Source organism: Harpegnathos saltator, unplaced genomic scaffold (genome assembly GCF_003227715.2).
Source record: "Harpegnathos saltator strain DR-91 unplaced genomic scaffold, Hsal_v8.6 scaffold39, whole genome shotgun sequence".
In the NCBI taxonomy this organism is placed as follows: Eukaryota; Metazoa; Arthropoda; class Insecta; order Hymenoptera; family Formicidae; genus Harpegnathos; species Harpegnathos saltator.
Genome location: NW_020230194.1, coordinates 52,670 through 75,367, shown reverse-complemented (window position 1 = coordinate 75,367; position 22,698 = coordinate 52,670). Strand labels below are relative to the sequence as shown.

The following is a 22,698-nucleotide window of genomic DNA, read 5'->3' as shown; positions in this document are numbered from 1 at the left end:
CGCTAGGCGCGGGCGACCGGCGGGACGGTCATGCACTCGCCTGCGAGAGACCGTGCACCTCGCCGACCGCGAGAACGCCGGCGCCGGGAAGCCAGACCGCCCGCTCTGCAGGATCGGCTGCATTCCCGAACATACCGCCCGCCTCGACTAATGTTAGTTGAAATGATTGAACTATGATTGGCGGGCTCAGGCGATTGATTGGCACCGCCAGCTGCTCGGACACAACTGATCATTAGAGCCCTTTGGTAGATGTGGGAGTGCCACCATGTGGCACTCTCATGTGGCACTCTCATGTGGCAGCGAGGCCGGTCTCGACTTGGTCCTGCTCCGCGACCAGCAGGAAGCAAAACTTAGTGATGGGCCTCACGTAGGATGATCGACTCGTTGTTACGATGACGACCCGAGTTAACTCGTCGTTCCCGGGATGGCAGGCGCTGATGCGGTCAAGTTCCCAGTGAATGGGTGGTGGGTGAGCGTTTCGTAACAGCACTAGTCTCCCTACTTGAGCGAGTCGTGTGGCGACCCGCCATTTTGGACGCTGTTGCAGTGTGCTTATATAGTCGGATGACCACGCTCTCCAAAAGTCCTCGGCTGCCTTCTGCACGAGCTGCCAGCGTGACAGCCGATTCTCCTGCAGACTGAGCAGGCTTAGCTCTGGTAGCGAGAAGAGGGAAGTCCCAATTAAAACATGGCCGAGAGTGATCGGCCGATAATCGTCAAGGCTCTCGGACACCGCTGTGAGGGGTCGTGAGTTTAAGCAGGATTCAACCCGACAGAGGAAGGTATTTATCTCCTCGTATGTGAGAGTTTGCGCTCCAATACAGCATTTGAGGTGCCGTTTGATGCTCTTGACCCCTGCCTCCCACAAACCGCCAAAGTGAGGTGCAGATGGGGGCATAAAGTGCCATTGAACTCCGACAGTGGTGAGCTGATTTAGGAAATCTGGATTTCGGAGAGCCTTTTGGTGAGCCGCTCGAAGTTCTCGTTTAGCTCCTTGGAAATTGGTGCCATTGTCGGAGTAAATAGCTCTTGGGATGCCTCTTCGAGCGCTGAATCGCACATAGGCTGCGAGGAAGGCGGCTGTGCTGTAGTCGTTGACCAGCTCGATATGGACGGCCTTAATCGTCATGCAGATAAAGAGAGCGATATAAGCCTTGTGAGACTTACATCCCCGTCCTCGAGTGGTCCGAATCGCTATTGGGCCGGCGTAGTCAATGCCCGTGTGAGTAAATGCGCGCTCGGACCTTGTCACTCTGACCTGTGGAAGGTGACCCATCAGTTCTGCTGGAAGTTCAGCCCTCGCACGGGCACACTTGACACAGCGGTGCAGGACAGCTCGAACTACAGCGCGCGCCCGGAGGATCCAGTATTCGTTGCGCAACGATGCCAAAGTGAGCTCTGGTCCCGCGTGCAAAGTTCGAAGGTGATGGTGCTCGATCACTTGAGTGAGCAGCGAATGAGCCTTCAGCAGCACTGGGTGTTTGCCTCCGTCAGTCAATGGTGCGTTGCCCAATTTTCCCCCGACTCTTATCAGCCCATTCGAGTCGAGAAAGGGGTGCAGACTCGAGATCGGACTGAATGAAACGACCGGTTTTCCGCGATAGAGAGAGTCGAGCTCCGCACCGAAGGCGTCTTGTTGCATCCTCCGTAACCAGTAATGCTTGGCATATTCAATTTCCTTTGCTTGTAAACAGAACGGAAATGCCACGGACGCCGGGTCAGACCGATCAAACGCGATCGGATGGGTGGTCCGCTTTGCGTTGATAAATCTCATCACAAAAGCCGTGACGCGTAGGAGCTTGGGCCACGATAAGAAGCGTGATTGTAGGTCCCATGTCTCCGTGTTGCTGACGATGTGCGTACAACTGATCGGCTTTTCTTCGCGTCGTGCTTCATCCTCGTTCGCGACCCACATTCCTGGCCAATCGTCGGAATGGTTTTGGAGCCATCGAAGTCCGGACCACCACAGCTGGTGCGCCTTAATTGCTGTCAAGGATAGGCCGCGAGACGCACAGTCAGCCGGGTTATCACACGTGGGAATGTATCGCCAACGTGCTCCGGCTGTCAAGGCTTGAATGTAAACAACTCGGTTCGCAACGAAGGTCTTCCAGCGACTTGGTGGCTGAGCGAGCTACGCCAGTACGATGGTAGAGTCCGTTCAACAGTAGATCGGGCTGGCTTCGAGTTTGAGAGTTGTCGTCACCAGTCGAAGCAGCCTCGCTGACAGAACAGCGGCGCATAGTTCCAGTCTGGATACACTAATCGTTTTAAGCGGAGCAACTCTGGATTTTGCAATCAGGAGCGTGACTGCCGACGAACCCACTTGCGGAATTAAGCGGAGATATATAGTCGCCGCGTAAGCCCGCGTGGAGGCATCTGCGAAGGCATGCAGCTCGTAACTGCGTGGGCCCGGATGGAAACCAGTCCATCGAGGAACTGTCAACTCTTCCAAGGCGGGCAGGTCCGCATGTATGCAGGCCCATTCGGTTTTAACCGACTCCGGAATGGTCTCGTCCCATCCGCACCTGAGTGCCCAGAGGTGTTGCATAAGCATTTTGGCTTTCAACAATACTGGAGTAGCTAAGCCCAGAGGATCATAGAACCTTGATATTGTGAACAAGATCGAAATCTGGTGTTTAGTGGTTCCGGGCTCTTGTGGAAGCGCCGTCCTAAACTGCAAGGTGTCCCGCCCGGGGTGCCAACAGATTCCAAGTACATAGAGGGTATCGTCTGGAAGCAAATCCTTTCCACCTGCCAGTCCGTGGTTCTCCGGATCCACTTCGTCCAATAATTGAAGACGATTGCTCGCCCATTTTCTTAAGATGAATCCTCCGCAGCTTAGCAAGGCCGTTAATTGATCCCGGATTTTTGCCGCTAATTCTAGTGTGTCCGCACCGAATATACAATCGTCTATGTACGCATTATGGCGCAACACTGGGACCGCTAATGGATAGCGAGCTCCTTCATCCTCTGTTAGTTGTTGAAGATCGCGAAGCGCGAGGAACAGAGCACTGGTGGTCCCGTACGTGACGGTGCGAAGCTGATACTCGGCAATGAGTTCGGCTATGGTTGGTCTCCAAAGGATCCGCTGAAAGTCGACGCCCCGGTCGTCCATCCTGATCTGTCGATACATTTTCTCAATATCCGCTGTCAGGACGACTCGGTATTGTCGCCAAGCTAATAGTATCGCGAACAGGTCGGTTTGCAATTTGGGACCGGCCGATAGAAATTGGTTGAGCGAGTGACCGGTGGTGATTACGGCTGATGCGTTGAATACCACACGGAGTTTGGTAGTGACGCTGCTCTGCCGAAAGACCGCATGATGTGGTATGTAATAGCGTTGACCGATGGAAGCAGCGTCATCCTGATCTTTTCGTGTCATGTGCCCGAAGTCTTCATATTCCTTCATGAAGGCGGTATAGGCGGTTTGTTTCTCGACGTCTGAACTTAGCCTGCGTTCCAGTCGCAAGAGACTAGCTGTCGCCATTGAACGAGAGTTGCCAAGTTCCATCGGTTCAGCGGACTTGAAGGGAAGCCGCACAATGTAGCGACCTCCTCTCGTCCTTGTGTAGGTGGTTTTAAAGTGGTCCTCGCACTTCTTATCGTCCAGGCTGAATTGACGAGTGATTGGGATCTCCTCCATTTCCCAGAATTGTCGTAATCGCTGGCCAATTGTTTCGAGCGTGGTGTGGTACGTGGAAATGACCGATTCGACTTTCCCGGAAGAGACCCGTCCCGAAAGGATCCACCCGAAGACCGTGTTCTGAGCTGTCGGTTCATCGCCCCCTCCAATTCGTCGTCCGTCGCTGAAGATTCGGCCGTAAAGATCAGCGCCGATGATCAGATCAATCAGGTCGGAACCGAACGGGTCAGGATCAACGAGCTGCAACCCTCGAATATGTCTCCACTCCGTCGAACATGGCACGTGATCTGGTCTATATTGCGTCAAGGACGAGAGAATGTGTGCCGTGGTGGTGTAGGCCGGCTCCATCTTTCCACAAGGACTGAATTGGATTGTGGTGGTACCGCGAGTTTTTGTTCGCGTCCCATCAATCTCTGCGATCCAAAGGGGCGAAGAATTCCTGTTGACTCGGAGCAATTGTGCTATTCGGTTTGATAGGAGAGTTGCAGCGGACCCTTGATCCAGTAACGCTCGATCGTAGTCGCTCGGCCCTGTGGTGTGCTCACGGATGTGCGTCGTGGCGAGGAGCACAGAAGCGGTAGGCTGCGCCAATGTATGTGACGTCACAGGATGAGCGGTACTGGAAGGTGAGCCCTCAACGGCGGGAGAATGTGCGTTTCTCGCACCATCAGCCTCACTTGTTTGGTGCAAGAGCGTGTGGTGCGCCCTTGCACACAGTTGACACCGGCGTTGGCTCAGACACTCGTCTGTCCGGTGACTTCCAGAGAGGCAGTTAAAGCACCGCCGTAACGGGGCAACCGCGTCGAGTCGTTGACGTGGAGATTGTGCGAGGAACTTCGGACAACTTCGGATGGAGCACATGATTAGTCTGACACAGTGGGCACGCCGGCCTGCCGGTAGCGACAGGGTTGTTTGTCGTACCTTTGACCTTTTTTTTGTTGCGCTTGCTGGGTGGTTTTCTGAGAGCGCATGCGACACCACTGGTCGGGTTCTGATCGTCCCGGCTGACTCGAGTTCATGGTTGCGGTTCGGCACTAACGGTTTCATCGAATCCAGTGCTCGGAGGCGTGCCTTGAGAAACTTATCGAGCTCGTTGTAAGTGGGATACTCCACTGAGTCTCCGAGCCGAAGCTCCCACGCCTTTCGCGTGCTCCGATCGAGATTTTGGGAGACGAGGAGGACTAGCATGTCGTCCCAATAATCGACTGGGCGTTCCAGATTCTTGAGTGCTTGAATTGCTGAGTTGGTGAGGTCTCGTAACTTTCGAAGTCCAACTGGATTCTCCGTGGCAAGCGCTGGAAGCTGGAATAAAGTGGTCAAGTGTTCCGTGATGAGCCGTCGTTTGTTTTCATACCGGGACACTAAAATCGTCCAAGTTACGTCAAAGTTAGCGTCGGTCAAGACTAGGTGGCTTAAAGCGGTTAGCGCCTCTGCCTTTAAGGTTGACAACAAGTAGTGGAGGCGTTCGATATCGGAGAGTGTTCTATCCTAGTGGATAAGCGACCGAAATCTATCCCTGTAACTTTCCCATTGGCACGGCGTCCCATCAAAAGTTGGGAGATCAAGGCGCGGCAGATGAGAAGATGGTCGAACGGGGTCCTGTGAGACTTTATGAATGACGGAGGGTTGAGAGGTCTCGATCATCCCCAACGTTTCCGTGAAGTTGGCAGCTTCATTATAATAGTCCTCACATTGGTAGAAGAGCTTGGAGGAAAAGTAGTTGCTATTGGCTTTTTGCGCTTCTATTGCACTCATATTGAGCTTGATATCGAGTTCTTGACATTTAGTAAATGTTTCCTTGAGCGAGGCGAGGCGCTGGCGGACAACCGGTATCGTCCATTTGGCCTTACCTAATTTTTTTAGATTAGGCAATGCTCGATGAATAGTGTTCATAACGTGCTCTTGTTGAGCAAGCAGTTCCTCTATACTGGCCATTGTGCGCAGGCGCAATTACTTCGATTCCGATCCGGCTCGAAGGACCAAAATGTTTGCGACTCCGCTCAGAAATGAGCGGAGATACGCGGATGCCGGAACACCCTTATCAGAAGGATTGGAGTCAAGGATGGTAGTAGACTCAGGTCTCGTACGGCCTATTCGGGTCGTAAATCCGACCCGAGAAACCCGAGGAACACTCGTGACAGATACGTCCACGAGCGTTTGAATGAAACGACCTCCGTCGTTTCGGATGGCCTGCCCTTCCGGACTAAACGGCCTGCAAGCTGCCACGTTCCTGAGAAGCGTGGAGATGTACAAGAGAAAGCGCTAAGCTCGTGTCACGCGAGAGGCGACTCGGTTGCTCCGGGGCGACTAGCCAAGGCGTTGAAGACGCTTGGACAGAGAGCTCAGAGTCTTCGAAGAAGCGATCACGTCGCTTTTGAACGCACCAAGATCCTAGACGGATACTTAGCAAGAGAGAGCTCGCAAATCTCTCAAGAAGACGGCAACGCAGTTCCTAACAGCCGAGGTCTTCGACGGACGCTCGGAAAGAGAGATACTCGCTCCACACGGAGGCGATCGAGTTCGCTCCTGAATCGTGGCAACGAGGCGAACTCAAAGCTAAAGTTGATTCTCACCATAAAGCCTCAACCCAGCAGAGTATATTAGCACCGCAGTCAACTCAGCAGAGTGTAGAGTGCGTTGGTTTGAATCTCGACTATGCACGAAAACTGCTCTAGGGCCCGTATTCATAGTCAAAGCTGAAGACAACATTTAAGATTATCTTCGTCAAGATTGTCTTATTTAATTAAGCTCGTCTTAAGATCCTATAATTCATAGTCGTGAAATAAGATAATGTTTGAGGAGAAGTTTTTCGATAAGAAATTCTTATTTATTTTAAGATTATCTTGGCGAAAATGTTCTTAAGATCGAACTTATTTGCTATTCGGCTATTTCCGTAATATTTCTATTGAAATCTCCAATAGGAATATTGCATTGGAGATACATTTTTATTCGGTTGCGTTCTATCTTGTATATAATGTTATCGAAGAAATAACGAGCCATTTTCAGAAAAAGAGAGAAAGAAAGAGAAAGAGGAATTAACGCTTTAATAATTGTCCTTCATCGAGAGAGAACTTAAAAAAATATACAGGTTTGTGAACAGAGTCCAACGATATATACTTGAGTTCGTTTTAATTTTCTAATTTAGAAAAGTAGATTACATGCAAAATGCACAAACAGAATATAATAAATAATGATAGAATATAATGAATTATGTAAATAATATTATTATCTGTAAATAAATGATTATGTAAATAATATTTGATTGCAAACTGATATTGTTTTAACTATTAACTTCTTTTTTTATTAACTCGATTAAAACATTCTTACAGCCATAACCTTAAAGTAATCTATTTATTTATTTCTTTTTGACACATTTTCTTTCTTCATTACAGTATGCATTACTTTTTATACATATCTATCATAAAATCATTATTTCATAAAGTTTAGTATTATTTTCTTAGCAAGCTAAAGACTATATGTATAAAATTCAGTAATTTCTGTAGTCTATTATAAGTAACTGAATATCACAATGTATTACATATATAAACAAAACAAAATACTTATTTGAATCTTACTGAATAATTTTTATTAAATATTGTATTATGTACAGAATGTCATGCAAAGAAAAGCCTATTTCAAGTAAAAACAAACACTATACGTCAATGGAATAAAAAGTATTTTTACAGATACTTGAAAAATATAAACATGTAATAGAAATTAAGAAAAGTGATGCTACGACATTAAAAGATAAAGATATCGCATGGAGTGAAATATGTGAAAAATATAACCAATCAACATTGATCTCACAAGAAATAAGAACTATATAATATACATGCTTCAATACATACCCAGACAGCACACGGATGTCCATTGGACGTCCGTTATGTATCCACTTTTTTATGCTTTTTTTTTATGCTTTAATAAATAAAAATATGATTATAGAGAACTGTGCAACAGTTAAAAAAATTGTGGACAAATCTAAAGCAGTCCCAAAGAGATGCCTTAACCAAAGAAAGACAATCACGTCTAGCAACTGGTGGGGGACCACAGGAAGAAGATGCAAATATTGATCCCAATATTCTTAATATAGTTCCACATCTTATGACAACTGCACCGGTGGTATTCACATCAAATATGACAGAAACAGAAATTGAAGGTATATTTGTAATAAACTATATCACTTCTAAATTACTAGCAATATAAATATATTGAATTTTCTTTAATATCAATATATTTTATTCTTATTTTTATATTTAATATCTATTAACTTTTATCTATACATTTTAGGAAAGCACGAGCTTGCATTTAACATATTGTCTACTAATAATAATTTAAAAATATTTGATACAAACAAGGAATATTTCACAAGTGATGAGAACGATATAAGAATTGTTGATTCACAAGGTATTTGTTAATATAAGTTACCAGTTTAAATGTTATATATTAATATTTCTTTATGACATTATGAAATAGAACTTGAATACCAAAATTATCTTTTTCTTTAAAATTAATTGCATCACCTTTGAACTTCTTACAATATACAGAGTGTCCGGAATGTGATCATTAATATTTTGTGTACTGGTAGATTGGGTGTAGCCGAGAAGAAAAGTCATGTACCGTAATGTTAAATTGGTAATAGTTATCGAGTTATTAATTGAAACATGTAAGCCAATGAGCGCATAGAGGCGCTGGGCGGCCGCCTCTTGTCGTTTGCGCTCGCTCGCTCGTCGTTCGCGCTCGCTCGCTCGTCGTTCGCGCTCGCTCGCTCGTCGTGCGCGCATGCCTCTTGTCGCTTACGGTTGCCTTTCGCTGCGTGAGGTAAGCCATCTTATACATAGAGCCCGTCCTGTCGTTTTCTCGTGCGCTCATTCGTTTACACATTTTAATTAATTACGGAATAAATATTGAAAAAATTGTAAAATGGCACAGGACTTTTTTAATTGTTTTAACGAGTTCTACCAGTACACAAAATATTAATGATCACATTCCGGACACCCTGTATATATGTATATAGGTTGCGTGAAAAATTCGCGGAGCGGCATCAATAAGTAAACGGTAGAATTACAATGTAATTCTACCGTTTACTTATTGATGTTATATCCGTTCGGTTATATAGAATCACTCTTCACATGAACCTAGGTTAGGTTTCATTTCCATCTGTCAATTCTTTCTGTGTTTACAAGCCAATTGAAGTTGACGTGTCAGTATATGTTTGCAATGGAAAATTTGAAACAGTGTGCAGTGATTGAGTTCTTTGTTAGAAAAGGTTTAAAGACAATAGAAATTCATTCCGAGATGGTAAATGTGTTAGGGGAATCTGCTCCTTCAAAAACAGTGGTTTGTAAATGGGCACTTGAGTTTTAATGTAGTCGTACAAGCATTGAAGGTGATCCACGCAGTGGACGTCCAAAAAGCGCATCAACACCAGAAATCATTGAGCAAATACATGTTATTGTTTCTGAAGATCCAAGTGTGACTACGCGTGAAATTGCTCATACCATAGGCATTTCAGGTGAACGGGTATGGCATATTTTGCATAAAAAATTACAAATGAAAAAGGTGTTTGGAAAAGTGGTGCCGCATACGTTAACAATTCAACAAAAACTCGCTCGAAAGCAAATTTCTCAGCGTCGTTTGGATCGTTTTAAGAAGAATAAAACCGATTTTGTGCGTCGTTTTGTAACTATGGATGAGACTTGGATCTATCACCATGATCCTAAATTGAAACAGGAACGTTTACAGTGGACTGAAGCTGGATGTTCAGCTCCAAAGCAAACAAAGCATGAAAGATCGGCGAAAAAGGTTTTGACATCAGTTTTTTGGGATGCTAAAGGGATTTTGTTAATTGACTATCTGGAAAAAGGTAAAACAATTAACTCTGAATATTATTGTAACCTTTTAGATCAATTGGACGCAAAAATTCGTGAGAAAAGTGGTTTGCAGCACAAACAAATCATTTTTCACCAAGACAACGCACCTGCTCACAAAAGTGTTTTGTCAATGTCTAAATTCAATGAATTGAAGTACAAATTGCTTGATCATCCACCATATTCGCCAGATTTGGCACCCAGCGACTTATATCTGTTCCGAAACCTGAAACAATTCCTCCGTAGAAAGCGTTTTTTGTCGAATGAAGAAGCTATAGCAGCCGTAGAGGCATATTTCGCAGACCTTCCAGAAACACACTTCCGCGATGAAATAAAATTATTGGAGAGTCATTGGGCCAAGTGTATTGAAGTTAATGGAAACTATATTAAAGAATAAAATCATTTTTAGAATTTGGTATTCTTTATTTCAGTTTCGCTCCGCGAACTTTTCACGCAACCTATATATATATATATATATCACATGTTTTTAAATATTTTTTATATCAACGTGTTTTACTTTTATTTTATTAACTTTTATTTTATAAACTTTTATGTATTTCAGATAAAGATAACTTTGCATTGAATGCAATATGTATTAATATAAATGAAAATAAATTAGATAATATAAACGGAGAACATTCTACAAATGATGAAAGTAATGTCAAGATTGTTGATTCACAAGGTATATATTGCACAAAATGTTTTATATTATAATATATGTTATGTTTAAATAGTAGTATATAACATTAACATTTTTCTGATGTGTAGAAAATATAATAGCAAAACTGCTTTTTATTTTTACAGAGATACTTCCTTTGAAAAATTGCAATAAAGAGTCAATACATTCTAGTATAGATATACAAAGGAAAAAAAGGAAGTGTATAAATCAAGAATTAATAAACTCACCAGATGAAGAAGAAAATTGCAACGTATAAAACAAGTGATGGACCAAGAGCAACAGTTAGCGATTTTTAAGTTGAGATATGAGGAAAGCATAACCAAAATAAAAGTAAACCATTTAAAACAGTTACATGAAATAGAAATACAACATAAAAATAAGATAAATAATCTGGAAATAGAAATTAGTAAAACTAAACTTACGATTTTGGAAAACCAATATTTAAACAAAGAAAATATTAATTTGAGATCGTAAAATATTAATTTAAGAGCGTTTGTTAACAAATTAATTACGTAATGTTGCAACTGGATTATTAGCATTATGTAAACTGTAAACCAAAGACTTGTATGCTATTGTTAGTTTTGAAGTTCCATGTTTCTAAAAAATGTAAATATTTACTAATGAATATGGCATACCTCGTGAAATTATAAAAGCTAATTATTTTTAAAAAGTATTATCTATATAAAAAACAAGTATTATCCATATGAAAAAATATATTTTTAGTTATAACAAAAATTTGTGTAAATTATTATTTAAGTAAAATATTAATTATTAAATTGCACACTTGTAAAAGTTTATTTAACAAGTAAAAAATTCATTTTCTGTTAAAAAATTTCAGTATTACTTCAGTATTTACTTTAATATTTTAAGTCTCCTTCAGTATTTACTTTAATATTTTAAGTCCCCTATCTCCTAAAATATATATCTCTTAAATTTACAGAATGCAGTGTGCAGAATATATTTATATAATGTTATGTTTATTCCATATAATAATAAGAGCAATTGTTGACTAATAAGAATGCGAATATTTGTTAAACACAAAGAAAAGTCTTATTATCACAGAATTAAAATTGTAAGACATGAATTTACTTTTTTTGTTTTGTGTGATGTCTGAATATTACACACATAAAGATAAGATGTTATGCTATAATTATAGAATAATTTAAGTTTGTTAAGTATGATTATTTTTTCATATGTGATATATATATTTAAGAAAAATATATGTTGGTGTAAATTATGAAGTTTTCTTGTTTTTCTTTTTTGTTATGATTGAACTTTTCTTATTTGTTCGTACAATTTCATTATTAACATTTTATATGAATACATAACGTAGCAAACTACTAAACTAAAGCAAACTAAAGTTCAAATTGTTTCAAAAAGTACATTTCATGTTTAAAAAAAATTAATTCTTTTTCTTAATATTAATTAACTTATAACTCATCAATTATTTTTGTACAATATATAACATGTATCAAAAGAAATAAAAAAAACTTAATAAAAATTTTATACAAATGTTTTATTTATGTATAAATACACACATTGTATATATACAGGGTGTCCCATTTTAAGTGTCCACACCAAATATCTCTCTTATTTTTGATTTTAGAGAAAAATGGTTTAGACACGTTTTGTATGGTTTCGAGGGGGCCATAAGATGGTACCATTGATTTGACCTTGAAGAGTCATTTGAAAGTCACGTGAAGGTTACCTCAATTTTTTTAGATGGCACTCCCTAGTAAAACTTGTTGAGCTTGAGCACACGATTGGCTGTTGATTTAGATATACCGTATTGCCTCTCAATTTGTCTCGTAGAGATTTGAGGATTCAAAGCAACGGCACCTATAACAGTCAATGATGTGACTTCATCAAGGCCTGATTTTCGCCGGTTTCTTCTAAGAATACCCTGTTCAGCTCTGTCGCAGAGTCTTTTTATTACTTTCCTATCAGGATGGCGTCTGTTTGGAAATCTTTCAGCATAAAGCCTTTCTGCTACCGAGTAATTATTCCTGGCCTCACCCAAATGTAAATCATGTCCACAATTCCATTTGGTGGGTAAGCAGCCATAATTATAAAGAAAAAACGCGCCAAGAAACCAAAAATTCCTGTCTTATCAAAAAAAAGTCAATGGATAATAATATGCATCTGTCTGAGACTTCGCCAAAATACCGACAGTTACCCAAGTAAGAAATTTGAAACAAGCCTCTTGATATTTGTTTCATTAAGAGAATTGACAATTGCACTTTCACAATTGTTACAGTTCATTGATTATCAGGCAATATAGGATCTCGTCTTGACTGGCTGGATCATGCTCGGATCTTGCTTTGACTGGTTGGATCATGCTCGGATCTTGCCTTAACTGATTGGATCATGCTCGGATCTTGCCTTGACTGGTTGGATCATGTAAGATAAGACTATCGGAAAGTGAATGTTTTACGAAATATTTTGTATTTTTATCAAAATTTTGTAAATTTGGACCTTTATAACTCGAAAAGTACTTCACCAAAAAACATTTGATTATAGTGTTTTGGGAAGCTCTCGAGGTCAGCTATAAGAATATGTAATAAAGGATAGGGAGTGCTATCTAAAAAAATTGAGGTTATCTTCACGTGACCTTCAAATGACTCAAGGTCAAATCAATGGCTCCATCTTATGGCTCCCTCGAAACCATACAAAACGTGTCTTATGGCTCCTTCGAAACCATACAAAACGTGTCTGAATCATTTTTCTCTAAAATAAAAAATAAGAGAGATATTTGGGGTGGACACTTAAAATGGGACACCCTGTATATAGGGTGCACGATTTATCTGAAGACATTGAAATATCTCGAGAACTATGCATTGGATAAAAAAAAGTGGGGACATCCAATGATACCAAACTCGACCTCCCACCCCACCCCCTGGGGGTGGGGGTTGGGGGCAACTTTGAAATCTTAAATGGAAACCCCCATTTTTTATTGCAGATATGAATTCTACGCCACAAAATACGTAAATTTTGTCCGAAACTTTTTTTTTATTCGTGATAGATGGCACTGTAATCGCAAAAAATTATATTTTCCGCAATTCTCCAGAAATGATCATTGGATTGAGAAATAAAAAATACCTGTTCAATATTTTTAAAGAACATAATAAAAGTTATTCCCCCCCATCCTCTCGGGGTAGGGTGGGTGGTAACGTTCAAATCTCAAATGGGGACCCACATTTTTCATTGCAGAATTAGATTGTACGTGAAATTTTTATTGAAACAATTTTTTTCATTCGTGATAGATAGCGTTGAATTTTTCCGAGAAACTACTTTTAGCGTTACACAGGAACAACGACGAGGACGTAGTAGTTTTATGTTCTCTTCGGGTGCTTTTTTAATGTGAGTCCCCTTGCCTCTCACAGATCGGGGTGCTTTTTTAATGTGAGTCCCCTTGCCTCTCACTGTTCAATTAATTAGAGTAAGTGTTCGAAATTTTTACCTTCAACCTCAATACACTTATTGATCCTTTTTTCAAATCACGCGCGATCGCCTCTTGTCGCTTACGTTGCCCCTCGCCGCGCGCGCTCGCCTACCGTCACTCACTGACTCCGCCTGTATCAAGGCTGTGTTCCGATATTCACTGTCAGTACTGAAACTCTATAATATACGTGACACGAGCTATAGATTTTTAGTACTAGCAGTGGATATCGGAACGCAGCTCAAATGTCTACGTACTTACTGCGGCCGCCCTCCGCTCTCTACGCGCTCGTTGGCTCATATGTTTTAATTAATAACTCGATAACTATTGGCAATTTGACATTATGGTACATGACTTTTCTTCTCGGCTACACCCAATCTATCTCCAACTTTCGTGTGCATGATCAGCTATCAAACACCCTGTATATGTCTATGGTGTAAACGTAATCTATGAATACGGCCCATAGACTGCAGCATAGTGCAGCTAGGCTACACTTTCCGTGTATTTTTCCGTGTAGCATATTTTGCCACGCAGACATTATATTTGCTTATCAGACTTACATAGACATCTTCCTTATATTATAGTATCTAGATCGGTACAGAGCCCGATTTTGCATTTGGGTTCTTGAAAATTTGTAATAAATGGAAATATTGGCTCGTGCTGCACCGCAGGATGCACTTTCATTCAAAATTTTTATTCGATTTTTATTTAGACCTTTTTTCCAAAAAAAGCTTTGTACGATGCTCTTTGTACGATGCGGGCGTTTCTCCTGATTACAAATATCATACATATAAGGTGATTCTCTTCGTATTTTGTTCATAATTTGCAATATAATTTTGCCTAGTTCGCGGGTCTCCGCGAGAGGTCTTTAGTATGGCTCCTGCAGACCTTAACCAAGATCGTCTTAAGCCAGCGGCACACGGTGCTTGTTTTCGTGCTGGATTGCTTGCTGGATGAAAATATTGCGTTGTGATTGGTACATTTCCGAAGATGGATGGAAATGCACCAATCAGAACGCAGTATTTTCATCCAGCAAGCAATCCAGCACGAAAACAAGCACCGTGTGCCACTGGCTTTAAATGCTGATTTGAGATTCGACTATGGCTGAGTTCCGATATTCACTGCCAGTACTGAAAATATATAGTTTGTGTCACGTATACTATAGATTTGCAATACTGACAGTAAATATCGGAACGCAGTCTATGAATACGACCCTTAGGCCCAGTTCCACAACTTGCTTTGAACTCCGTTTAAACTCCGTTTAAAGCAAGTTGTGGAATTGGACCTTAATCTAGCGGCACACGGTGCTTGTTTTCGCGCTGGATTGCTTGCTAGATGAAAATACTGCGTTCTGATTGGTATATTTTCGAAGATGGATGGAAATGCACTAATCAGAATGCAATATTTTCATCCAGCAAGCAATCCAGCACGAAAACAAGCACTGTGTGCCACTGGCTTTAGACACGAGTATGTTAAGCAGCTACACGTGTGACATAATTGACGCATGCGCAGGAGGTTGCCGAGGGAATAATGCCCCCACACTCGCACAGTCTTGCAAAATGCGCGGGAAACTGTCGAAACAATTGAGCGACGCAATGGGAATCGATCGTACGGGATCACTGAAATGCGGACTCCTGTTGCCACGAAAATTCTTCGGTGATTATTTTTGTGTAAAATCTACTGCGCTCGCTGCCGCGATCGAAAACTGCCGAATTCGGCGCCAACGCGGCCGCCGGTCTATTGGCGCGCCATGTTTAGGCGCGAAACGTCGGCCGCAACAGCCAATTAGACGTCTGCTCGAATGTTAATCACCAGTTTGTCCCGTGAGCTACCAGTCAGTTGTTCCCGCCTCGTGCACTCGTTAGTACGGATCGTCTCTCGACGTGTGTGAAACATTATCGTGTGCCCGACGAAATCACTGTAAACGATAAACTCCTACTGAAGGAAAAGAGATCACGATCATGCCACTGCAGGAGTCCACCAAAGAAAACGTCCGCAAGCATCTCGAAGATGTGTCTTTGAACGTAAGTAATCATTTCTCGCAGGGGTTCGTCCGACGAAATTTGCGTCTCGCTCCAGCCGCTGCTTCGTCTCATCGAGGTGGCTCGATTAGTATCGCATTGAGTCGTTTTGTCGTTCCTGCGCGTTTATTTGAAGGAACAAATGAATAATAAACGTTCATAAAAAATAATGTAAAGATCGCACATCGCTAACATGTTTCGCGACCGATTCTGAACCTGCGGAACTTTTTTTAGGCGCGTTACGCAAAAATTGTTTCGCCTATTTTGTTTGTAGTCTTTCACTCGGGTATATATAATTTGTGTGCATATACACAAATTATATATGTATGTATTTATTTCTGTAGTGTGTATGTGCATGTATCCCTCTTTGTACGTGTGTACATGTATGCATATATGTCATATATGTGTGTGCGTGTGTGTATATAACTAGGTATAGAATGTTTCAAAGGCGGAAGTAATCGCTCAGAAGGTGATTGGAAATCCAAAAACAAGAAAAAAGATTGATATATATATCGTTAAACACATCGAAAAAATGCACTTTTAAACCTATGTTTATATCAACTTTTGTTCTTGTTTTTGAATCCCTAATTATCTTCCGAGCGATTGATCTCCAGTTTTGAAACTCCCTGTATACTTTGTACGCTATATAGGGGCGTGTATCTCTTTTTACTTTACATGGAACTTTAGTTCATCCACATCAAAATGCTGTATTTTTATATTTCGTAAAGTTTTCTCTTTCGATTTTTATTTAAAGACTTGTTTCTATTTTCTTTCAGTTCCATTTTTGACTTTTTATAGAGAAATAACTATGTGAGTTCGCGATTACATTTCTTAAAAAAGAAAAGAATATAATAAATTTAGAAAATTCTTAGTGTCGAGAGAAATAAAGTAAGCCCTTCTGAGACTTAAAAAAGAATAGTATTTGAGGAATTGAATCTTGGTTATCGAAACGCGATTTCCTGGCCGATCTGTGCTGTGAATCATACTTTCTATTTTCGACAATCTGAGGCAATGGATACAACATACCACACGAAGCTACTATGATTTAGTCGTTCAGTTATAATTGCAATCTTGTAGATAATGCGTTCATGAATCGACTCGAATTGCATTAGACGTCTCACTTTTCGCAGAATGATCATATATGTTCGGAATCCGAACTTTGGATACGTGTCATCGAGACGTCAAAATTAACATGCACGATGCTATCGAATGCACGCGTAGCCGCAAGAAAAACGCGTTTCGAGACATGAGACCATTGTGCGTCATACAATTCATACAAACCGCAAAATTGCATTTTACACTTCAAATGCTTTACGTTCGCCTACGACGATTCACATGACACACACACACACACACACACACACACACGCACGCACGCACGCACGCACGCACGCACACACACACACACACACACACACACACACACACACACACACACACACACACACATCCCTCTTCCACTACTACCACTACTACCTCACGCTGGAAAATGGCGTATGGGTACACCTTTCTACTTAAAGCCATATACCGAACCGAACTACTACCTCACTCATATCTGTGTACGTTGGCGACACGAAGCGCGGAATGGCTAGCATTCATCGCTCGGAAAATCTCAGAATGTCATTAATGTCTCACGGTTCTGCACTTGATGTCAATAACTTAGGATGAACGGTGAAAAGGTAGACAACCTCCTCGCGAATAATACATCGCAAATTCAGTCTTCTGGCCGGCCGCAGCATCATACAGGTGTTCATGTTTATCGATATTCCTGTAGGTTAAAATATTTTTAGCAGCACACGCGACAGTATATAAAATGACTTGTCGATGGAATCGAAGACTCATGAAATAGTATCTTCGCGGAAACTTATATCGTTTGTTCGTTGCACACGATTGTGCAACGGCTCCTATAATGCGTTTTTCTGTTATGAACATACGAAAATATTTCCTTAAAATAAGCAATGCTACGTGGCTGTGAAGATTTTAAGTCATTGCGATTTAATTTACATGGCACTAGAATCGGAATTTGCGACAATATTTGGATTACAATATTGTGTTTGTTGAATTGCATAATGTTTCCTTGTAATGTTACAAAATAATTTCATTGCAGTATTGATGATGGTATATGGATAAAATATTTACCATAAAATAATTACAATAAAATTATTGATCTATAGATATAACTTCCTGCTTACTTCACACATATAGAAATAATAAAAAATATACTTATATTCTGATCAATTGTTTATCTTTTCTCAGACATCGCCAAAGAAATCATGCATTTCACCAACTATATCCCAGGATCATGGGTTAAAAAGTATGGTAGGTGTATTTTCTGCTATATATATATATATTTATTTCTTATTGAAATACATTTTCATATTAAATATATCGTATATAAAAATGATATCGACTAAATTGAAATGTCTTTAGAATTATACTCATATATTTTACATATGTATATAATGCAAGAAATAAGCTAAATATCTATATAAATATCTAATTAAGCAAATTACATCATTTACAGTTTCCCAAGACGAAGGCTGTACGAAAAGTACACTTAAAAGAGGAATTCAATCCAGATTTGGAACCATTGCTCCAGGAAGAACCAAACCGTTTTGTAATCTTTCCTATTCGATATCCTGATATTTGGGATATGTACAAAAAAGCTGTTGCTTCTTTTTGGACCATAGAAGAAGTACCTCTTCATAAAGTGAGTTTCTAACTTATCTAAGTGACATTTTATAAAATATGAAATGATGTTTTTGTATATTTCACATATTTCTTAATCTTTACAGCTGGATAAAAAGGATTGGGAGGAGAAATTGAATTCCGATGAAAGATATTTCATATCCCACGTGTTGGCGTTCTTTGCCGCTTCTGACGGTATCGTCAATGAAAATCTTATTGAAAGATTCTGCCAAGAAGTTAAGATTTCAGAGGCGCGTTGTTTCTATGGCTTCCAAATTGCAATAGAGAACATTCATTCCGAAATGTATTCATTGCTCATCGAAACCTACATCTCTGATCTAAAAGAAAAGTAAGTGTAACCATAATACCATTTGTATTATGCAAAATATAAGAGAATATACATTGAGGAAACAGCCAAATTATCAAACTGATAAAAAATTCTGGATAAAGTCACTCAAAAAAGAAATAAATTTTGAATGTTTTTTTTCAGTAAGGTTAGTATGGTCACGTCACTATAAGGTTGGTACACTTGTACAGGTTGATCCATTTCTTAAATGCTCAAAACGTCTTGGTAAAAATATATTTGAACAAGTGTTTCAAACAAAAGTTACTTGATTTTAAGAGGACAATAAAACAGTATCATTTGACTTTATTTGGACTTTTATCTGAAACATTTTTTGGATATTATATTTTTTTAAATATTTTAAGTAAACATTTAAAATAAGTTACTCTTTGTGTGCACGTGCACATACTCACATACATATATATAATTATTTTAAGTTTGTTTTTGACCTCCATAGCTGATTTACATAATATTTGAAGATGAACTTAAGATAATCTTAAATATATAAGATATCCAAAAAGTCCCGAACCGGTAAAATATCTAGAAAACAAGACGTTTCAGAAAAAAATGTTTCATACAAGAGTTATATGGTTTCAAGGGGGACATGAAACAACTATATGAGTTTATTTATATGAGATGACGCCACTTTCGAAATATTCACTGATCGTTATTTTTCTTAAATGGAAACCCCAATTTTTTATTATATCTTTTTCTATCAATTAATTATAAAATCAATTAATTATAAAATTTGAACATCTGTAAACAAAATGAAATGATGATGAAGTTGTTTTATTATTCCCCTTAAGATCATACAACTTTTGTCCGAAACATTTTTTTCTAAAATGCTTGGTTTTCGAGATATTTTACCGGTTCAGGACATCCTGATAATAAAATTCGACCATGAATCTGCATTGAGATTTATATATTCTAGAGAGTGAAGTTTCTAAAGTTTAACTCTAACTTTCTGCAAACATATTGCATCAATCTATTTGTATATTATTTACATTGTTGCTAATATATGATTTTTATTCGCAGAGATTTCCTGTTTAATGCGATCGAGACTCTGCCTTGTGTCACTAAAAAAGCCAATTGGGCACTTAATTGGATCAATCACGAGAGTGCAACATTTCCGGAACGTATAGTCGCGTTTGCCGCAGTTGAAGGTATCTTCTTCAGTGGTAGTTTCGCAGCAATCTTCTGGCTAAAGAAGCGAGGAGTGATGCCGGGTCTCACATTTAGCAACGAGCTCATTTCACGAGATGAAGTAGGTATAAGTTTTTTTATTATTTCATGTTGTCACTTTTTTCTCCTGTGTTTTTGTAATATTCTTTTCAATTTCTTTTAATACAAGTTAGTAGACTATTTTAATAAAGAATAAATAGTGATAGATTATATAAACATTGAATAATTTAAAGAATGAGAAATGAATAAGTGTATCTAATTAGTTTAAGATATATTTAAATATAAATGAAAATGTGAAGAACATAATTGGGAGATATATAATGTATATATGTACATATATTTTCTTTTTTTATATTTTTTATCTTTTGATTTCTTTTATTTTTATATTTCTATTGTCTTTAAATTTTTATGAAATATATTAATAAAGTTAAGGATATTTGACTGTTATATTTTTCCAGGGATTGCATTGCGATTTTGCATGTTTGATGTTTAAACATGTCATACAAAAACCTTCGTTTGAACGCGTCAAGACGATTATTATGGACGCCGTAGAAATTGAGAAGGAATTTCTAACACAGGCATTGCCGGTAAAACTCATAGGAATGAATTGCACACTCATGTGCACCTACATCGAATTTGTCGCAGATAGATTGTTCGTTGCGTTAGGATTTGACAAGGTAATATGACCATATATTTATTATTTATTAAGCTTTTTGGTCTTCCGCCGCGGAACTTTTGATCGATGATGTCAGAAAATAGAAAATGCATACTCAAAATTCTTGCATCCCAGTTCCAAATAAAAAGATATTTGTATGAAAGAATATCTTAAGTTATTAAAACATGCTTGTAAAATGCTCTGAACATTATGTTTTTCCCTTGAAAATCAATCAGTAATCGTAAAATAATTAATATGAAGGTCACATGGAATTATTGCGCACACACATGTGCATAACTAAATCTCATATTATAAATATTATACGTTTCTGATTGACTTTCAGAACAGAAACAAATAGTGTTAGGAGCATTTTAAAAATATGTTCTAGTGACCTAAAGTATTCTTCCATATTTAAATTTTGTCATTTCACATCTCTGATGTCTCACTATTCAATATAGCAAGTAAGACTCAGGCCATTCATTAGTAGTTTTTAATTTACTAATATCTGTACTCTAAGAATATTATACAATATAATAATATATCTTTTATTATAATAATATATTCTATTTTTTAATATCACTAAATGCTGAAAAAAAATACCCAGGTTTACAATTCAGAGAATCCGTTTTCGTTCATGGATTTTATCTCTTTGGAAGGCAAAACAAACTTCTTCGAGAAGAAAGTGGGCGAATATAAGAAATTCGGAGTGATGGAAGAAAATTCTCAAAAGAAAAGCAGCACATCGGGTGTAGTATTTAGCGCGAATTTTTAGCATAATAACGTATAAAAGTATAAAAGTTCATTCGTTTTAGCATCATTTCCTCGCACTTTCCTTGTACTTTGAGTGTGAAATTGCGTTAAAAAACGAAAAATTATAACAGCAGCTAAAGGGGATAGAAAATAATGTAAGAAAGATGTATTTATGTGATATAATGTACAGGATACATTTGTTGAGATACAAACTAAAAACATTACGTTCTTTGGACATCTATTTATTATTCTTTATAAAAGTTGTTTATTATCAGTCGGAACCAAATAGTTATTTTCAAGTGACTTCGCAAAAATCAAGCGGTTTTAATAATTTAAGTAAATATTATATTAACATCGAAATTAATTATTTTAACGTAATTAAATTTAATATAATTAAATTATTTTAATCTTGACTCGATTTTTTAACTTTTATGTACCTTTATTAATCTTCAATACCCAAAATGTACAATGTTCTACAGGCTGATTCGAAACAATCAGTTGTCCCTAACATGCTATATTCTTGAGCAAATTCTGACTATTTTTCCTCTTACAAAATGTTATCCGATGCTTAATTACTGAGTTATTAAGATAAATAGTTCGTTTATTAGGGGCTGGATACAGAAAGCAGAGACGGAACAATTGACCGTTGGGACGCGCGTCGCGTAAGCGCTGACGTTGGGCGCTTAATGTGATGTGCTAATCGACACATGTGATAACATTCATCCATATTATTTTTAAAACTTAAAAATTTTAACAATTGCAGGTGTAATAGCAAATATAGTATTATAAATTAGTAGGATATCAATTGTCTCGTCTCTGCCTGCCTTCCGTACTCGGTCCGTAATAGACGAACTATTTATCTTAATAACTCAGTAACTAAGCATCGGATAACATTTTGCAAGAGAAAAAATAGTCTTAGAATTTGCTCAAGAATGTAGCATATTAAGGACAACTGATTGTTTCAAGTCATCCTATATACCTAGGGTACCCAGGTACTCACCTACCAAATTCCTTAACCTTTAGCACTCGGATGTCCCCTTTCAGAGGACATAAAGACTTTATTAGTGATCATACATGATAAACTTATGCGAGCGCAAATTTTTAAAAAATCCATGTTTTCTTGAAGTTTTCACTCAAATTTTACTCACAAAAAATCAAATCAAAATATGGCATATATACTGACAAGGAAACTTACGGAAGTGTTACTCACTGATTTTAATGAAACTTTACACACTTGTAGAATATTGAAAAATAATCTACACGTATTTTTTATTTCTGCAATGGTGCGGGTTTAAGGAAACCACCCTTTGAACGTTAGGGGTAGTCTCCAAGCATAGACAGAATCATATAATTTAGAAGAAAAAATATTTTCAGAGGATTTTTAATGCAGCTGATTCCGAATTTGACGTCAAAATTACAAAATTCAAAATT

At 38.9% G+C, this 22,698-nt stretch overlaps 4 protein-coding genes across 7 annotated transcripts; 2 read left to right on the top strand and 2 right to left on the bottom strand.

The window, feature by feature from the left end:
* Positions 1–289: 289 nt before the first annotated feature.
* On the bottom strand, positions 290–1,915 carry LOC112589053 (uncharacterized). Its single transcript, XM_025300911.1, has one exon. It carries the CDS (start codon positions 1,913–1,915, stop codon positions 290–292), a length of 1,626 nt encoding a protein of 541 aa, XP_025156696.1.
* A 243-nt stretch (positions 1,916–2,158) lies between these two features.
* On the bottom strand, positions 2,159–5,578 carry LOC112589052 (uncharacterized). The gene is made up of 3 exons (XM_025300910.1): positions 5,237–5,578; positions 4,683–4,945; positions 2,159–4,262 (listed from the first exon to the last, which is right to left on the bottom strand). Exons 1-3 carry the CDS (start codon positions 5,576–5,578, stop codon positions 2,159–2,161), a joined length of 2,709 nt encoding a protein of 902 aa, XP_025156695.1.
* A 1,036-nt stretch (positions 5,579–6,614) lies between these two features.
* Positions 6,615–10,676, top strand: LOC105191221 (uncharacterized). The gene is made up of 5 exons (XM_011154471.3): positions 6,615–6,731; positions 7,586–7,799; positions 7,931–8,047; positions 10,073–10,192; positions 10,315–10,676. The coding sequence occupies exons 2-5, from the start codon at positions 7,745–7,747 to the stop codon at positions 10,443–10,445; spliced, it is 423 nt and encodes a 140-aa protein (XP_011152773.1). The 5' UTR covers positions 6,615–6,731; positions 7,586–7,744; the 3' UTR covers positions 10,446–10,676.
* A 4,732-nt stretch (positions 10,677–15,408) lies between these two features.
* RnrS (ribonucleoside-diphosphate reductase subunit M2) lies at positions 15,409–21,502 on the top strand. 4 transcript variants are annotated; one of them, XM_011154472.3, is made up of 7 exons: positions 15,409–15,652; positions 17,906–17,968; positions 18,174–18,359; positions 18,445–18,686; positions 19,716–19,944; positions 20,321–20,539; positions 21,122–21,502. In XM_011154472.3, the coding sequence occupies exons 1-7, from the start codon at positions 15,590–15,592 to the stop codon at positions 21,287–21,289; spliced, it is 1,170 nt and encodes a 389-aa protein (XP_011152774.1). In that variant the 5' UTR covers positions 15,409–15,589; the 3' UTR covers positions 21,290–21,502. The 4 variants fall into 4 exon arrangements, with proteins under 4 accessions (XP_011152774.1, XP_025156678.1, XP_011152776.1 ...); XM_025300893.1 differs by lacking the exon at positions 15,409–15,652 and adding an exon at positions 17,131–17,397; XM_011154474.3 differs by lacking the exon at positions 15,409–15,652 and adding an exon at positions 17,132–17,328.
* Positions 21,503–22,698: the final 1,196 nt, after the last annotated feature.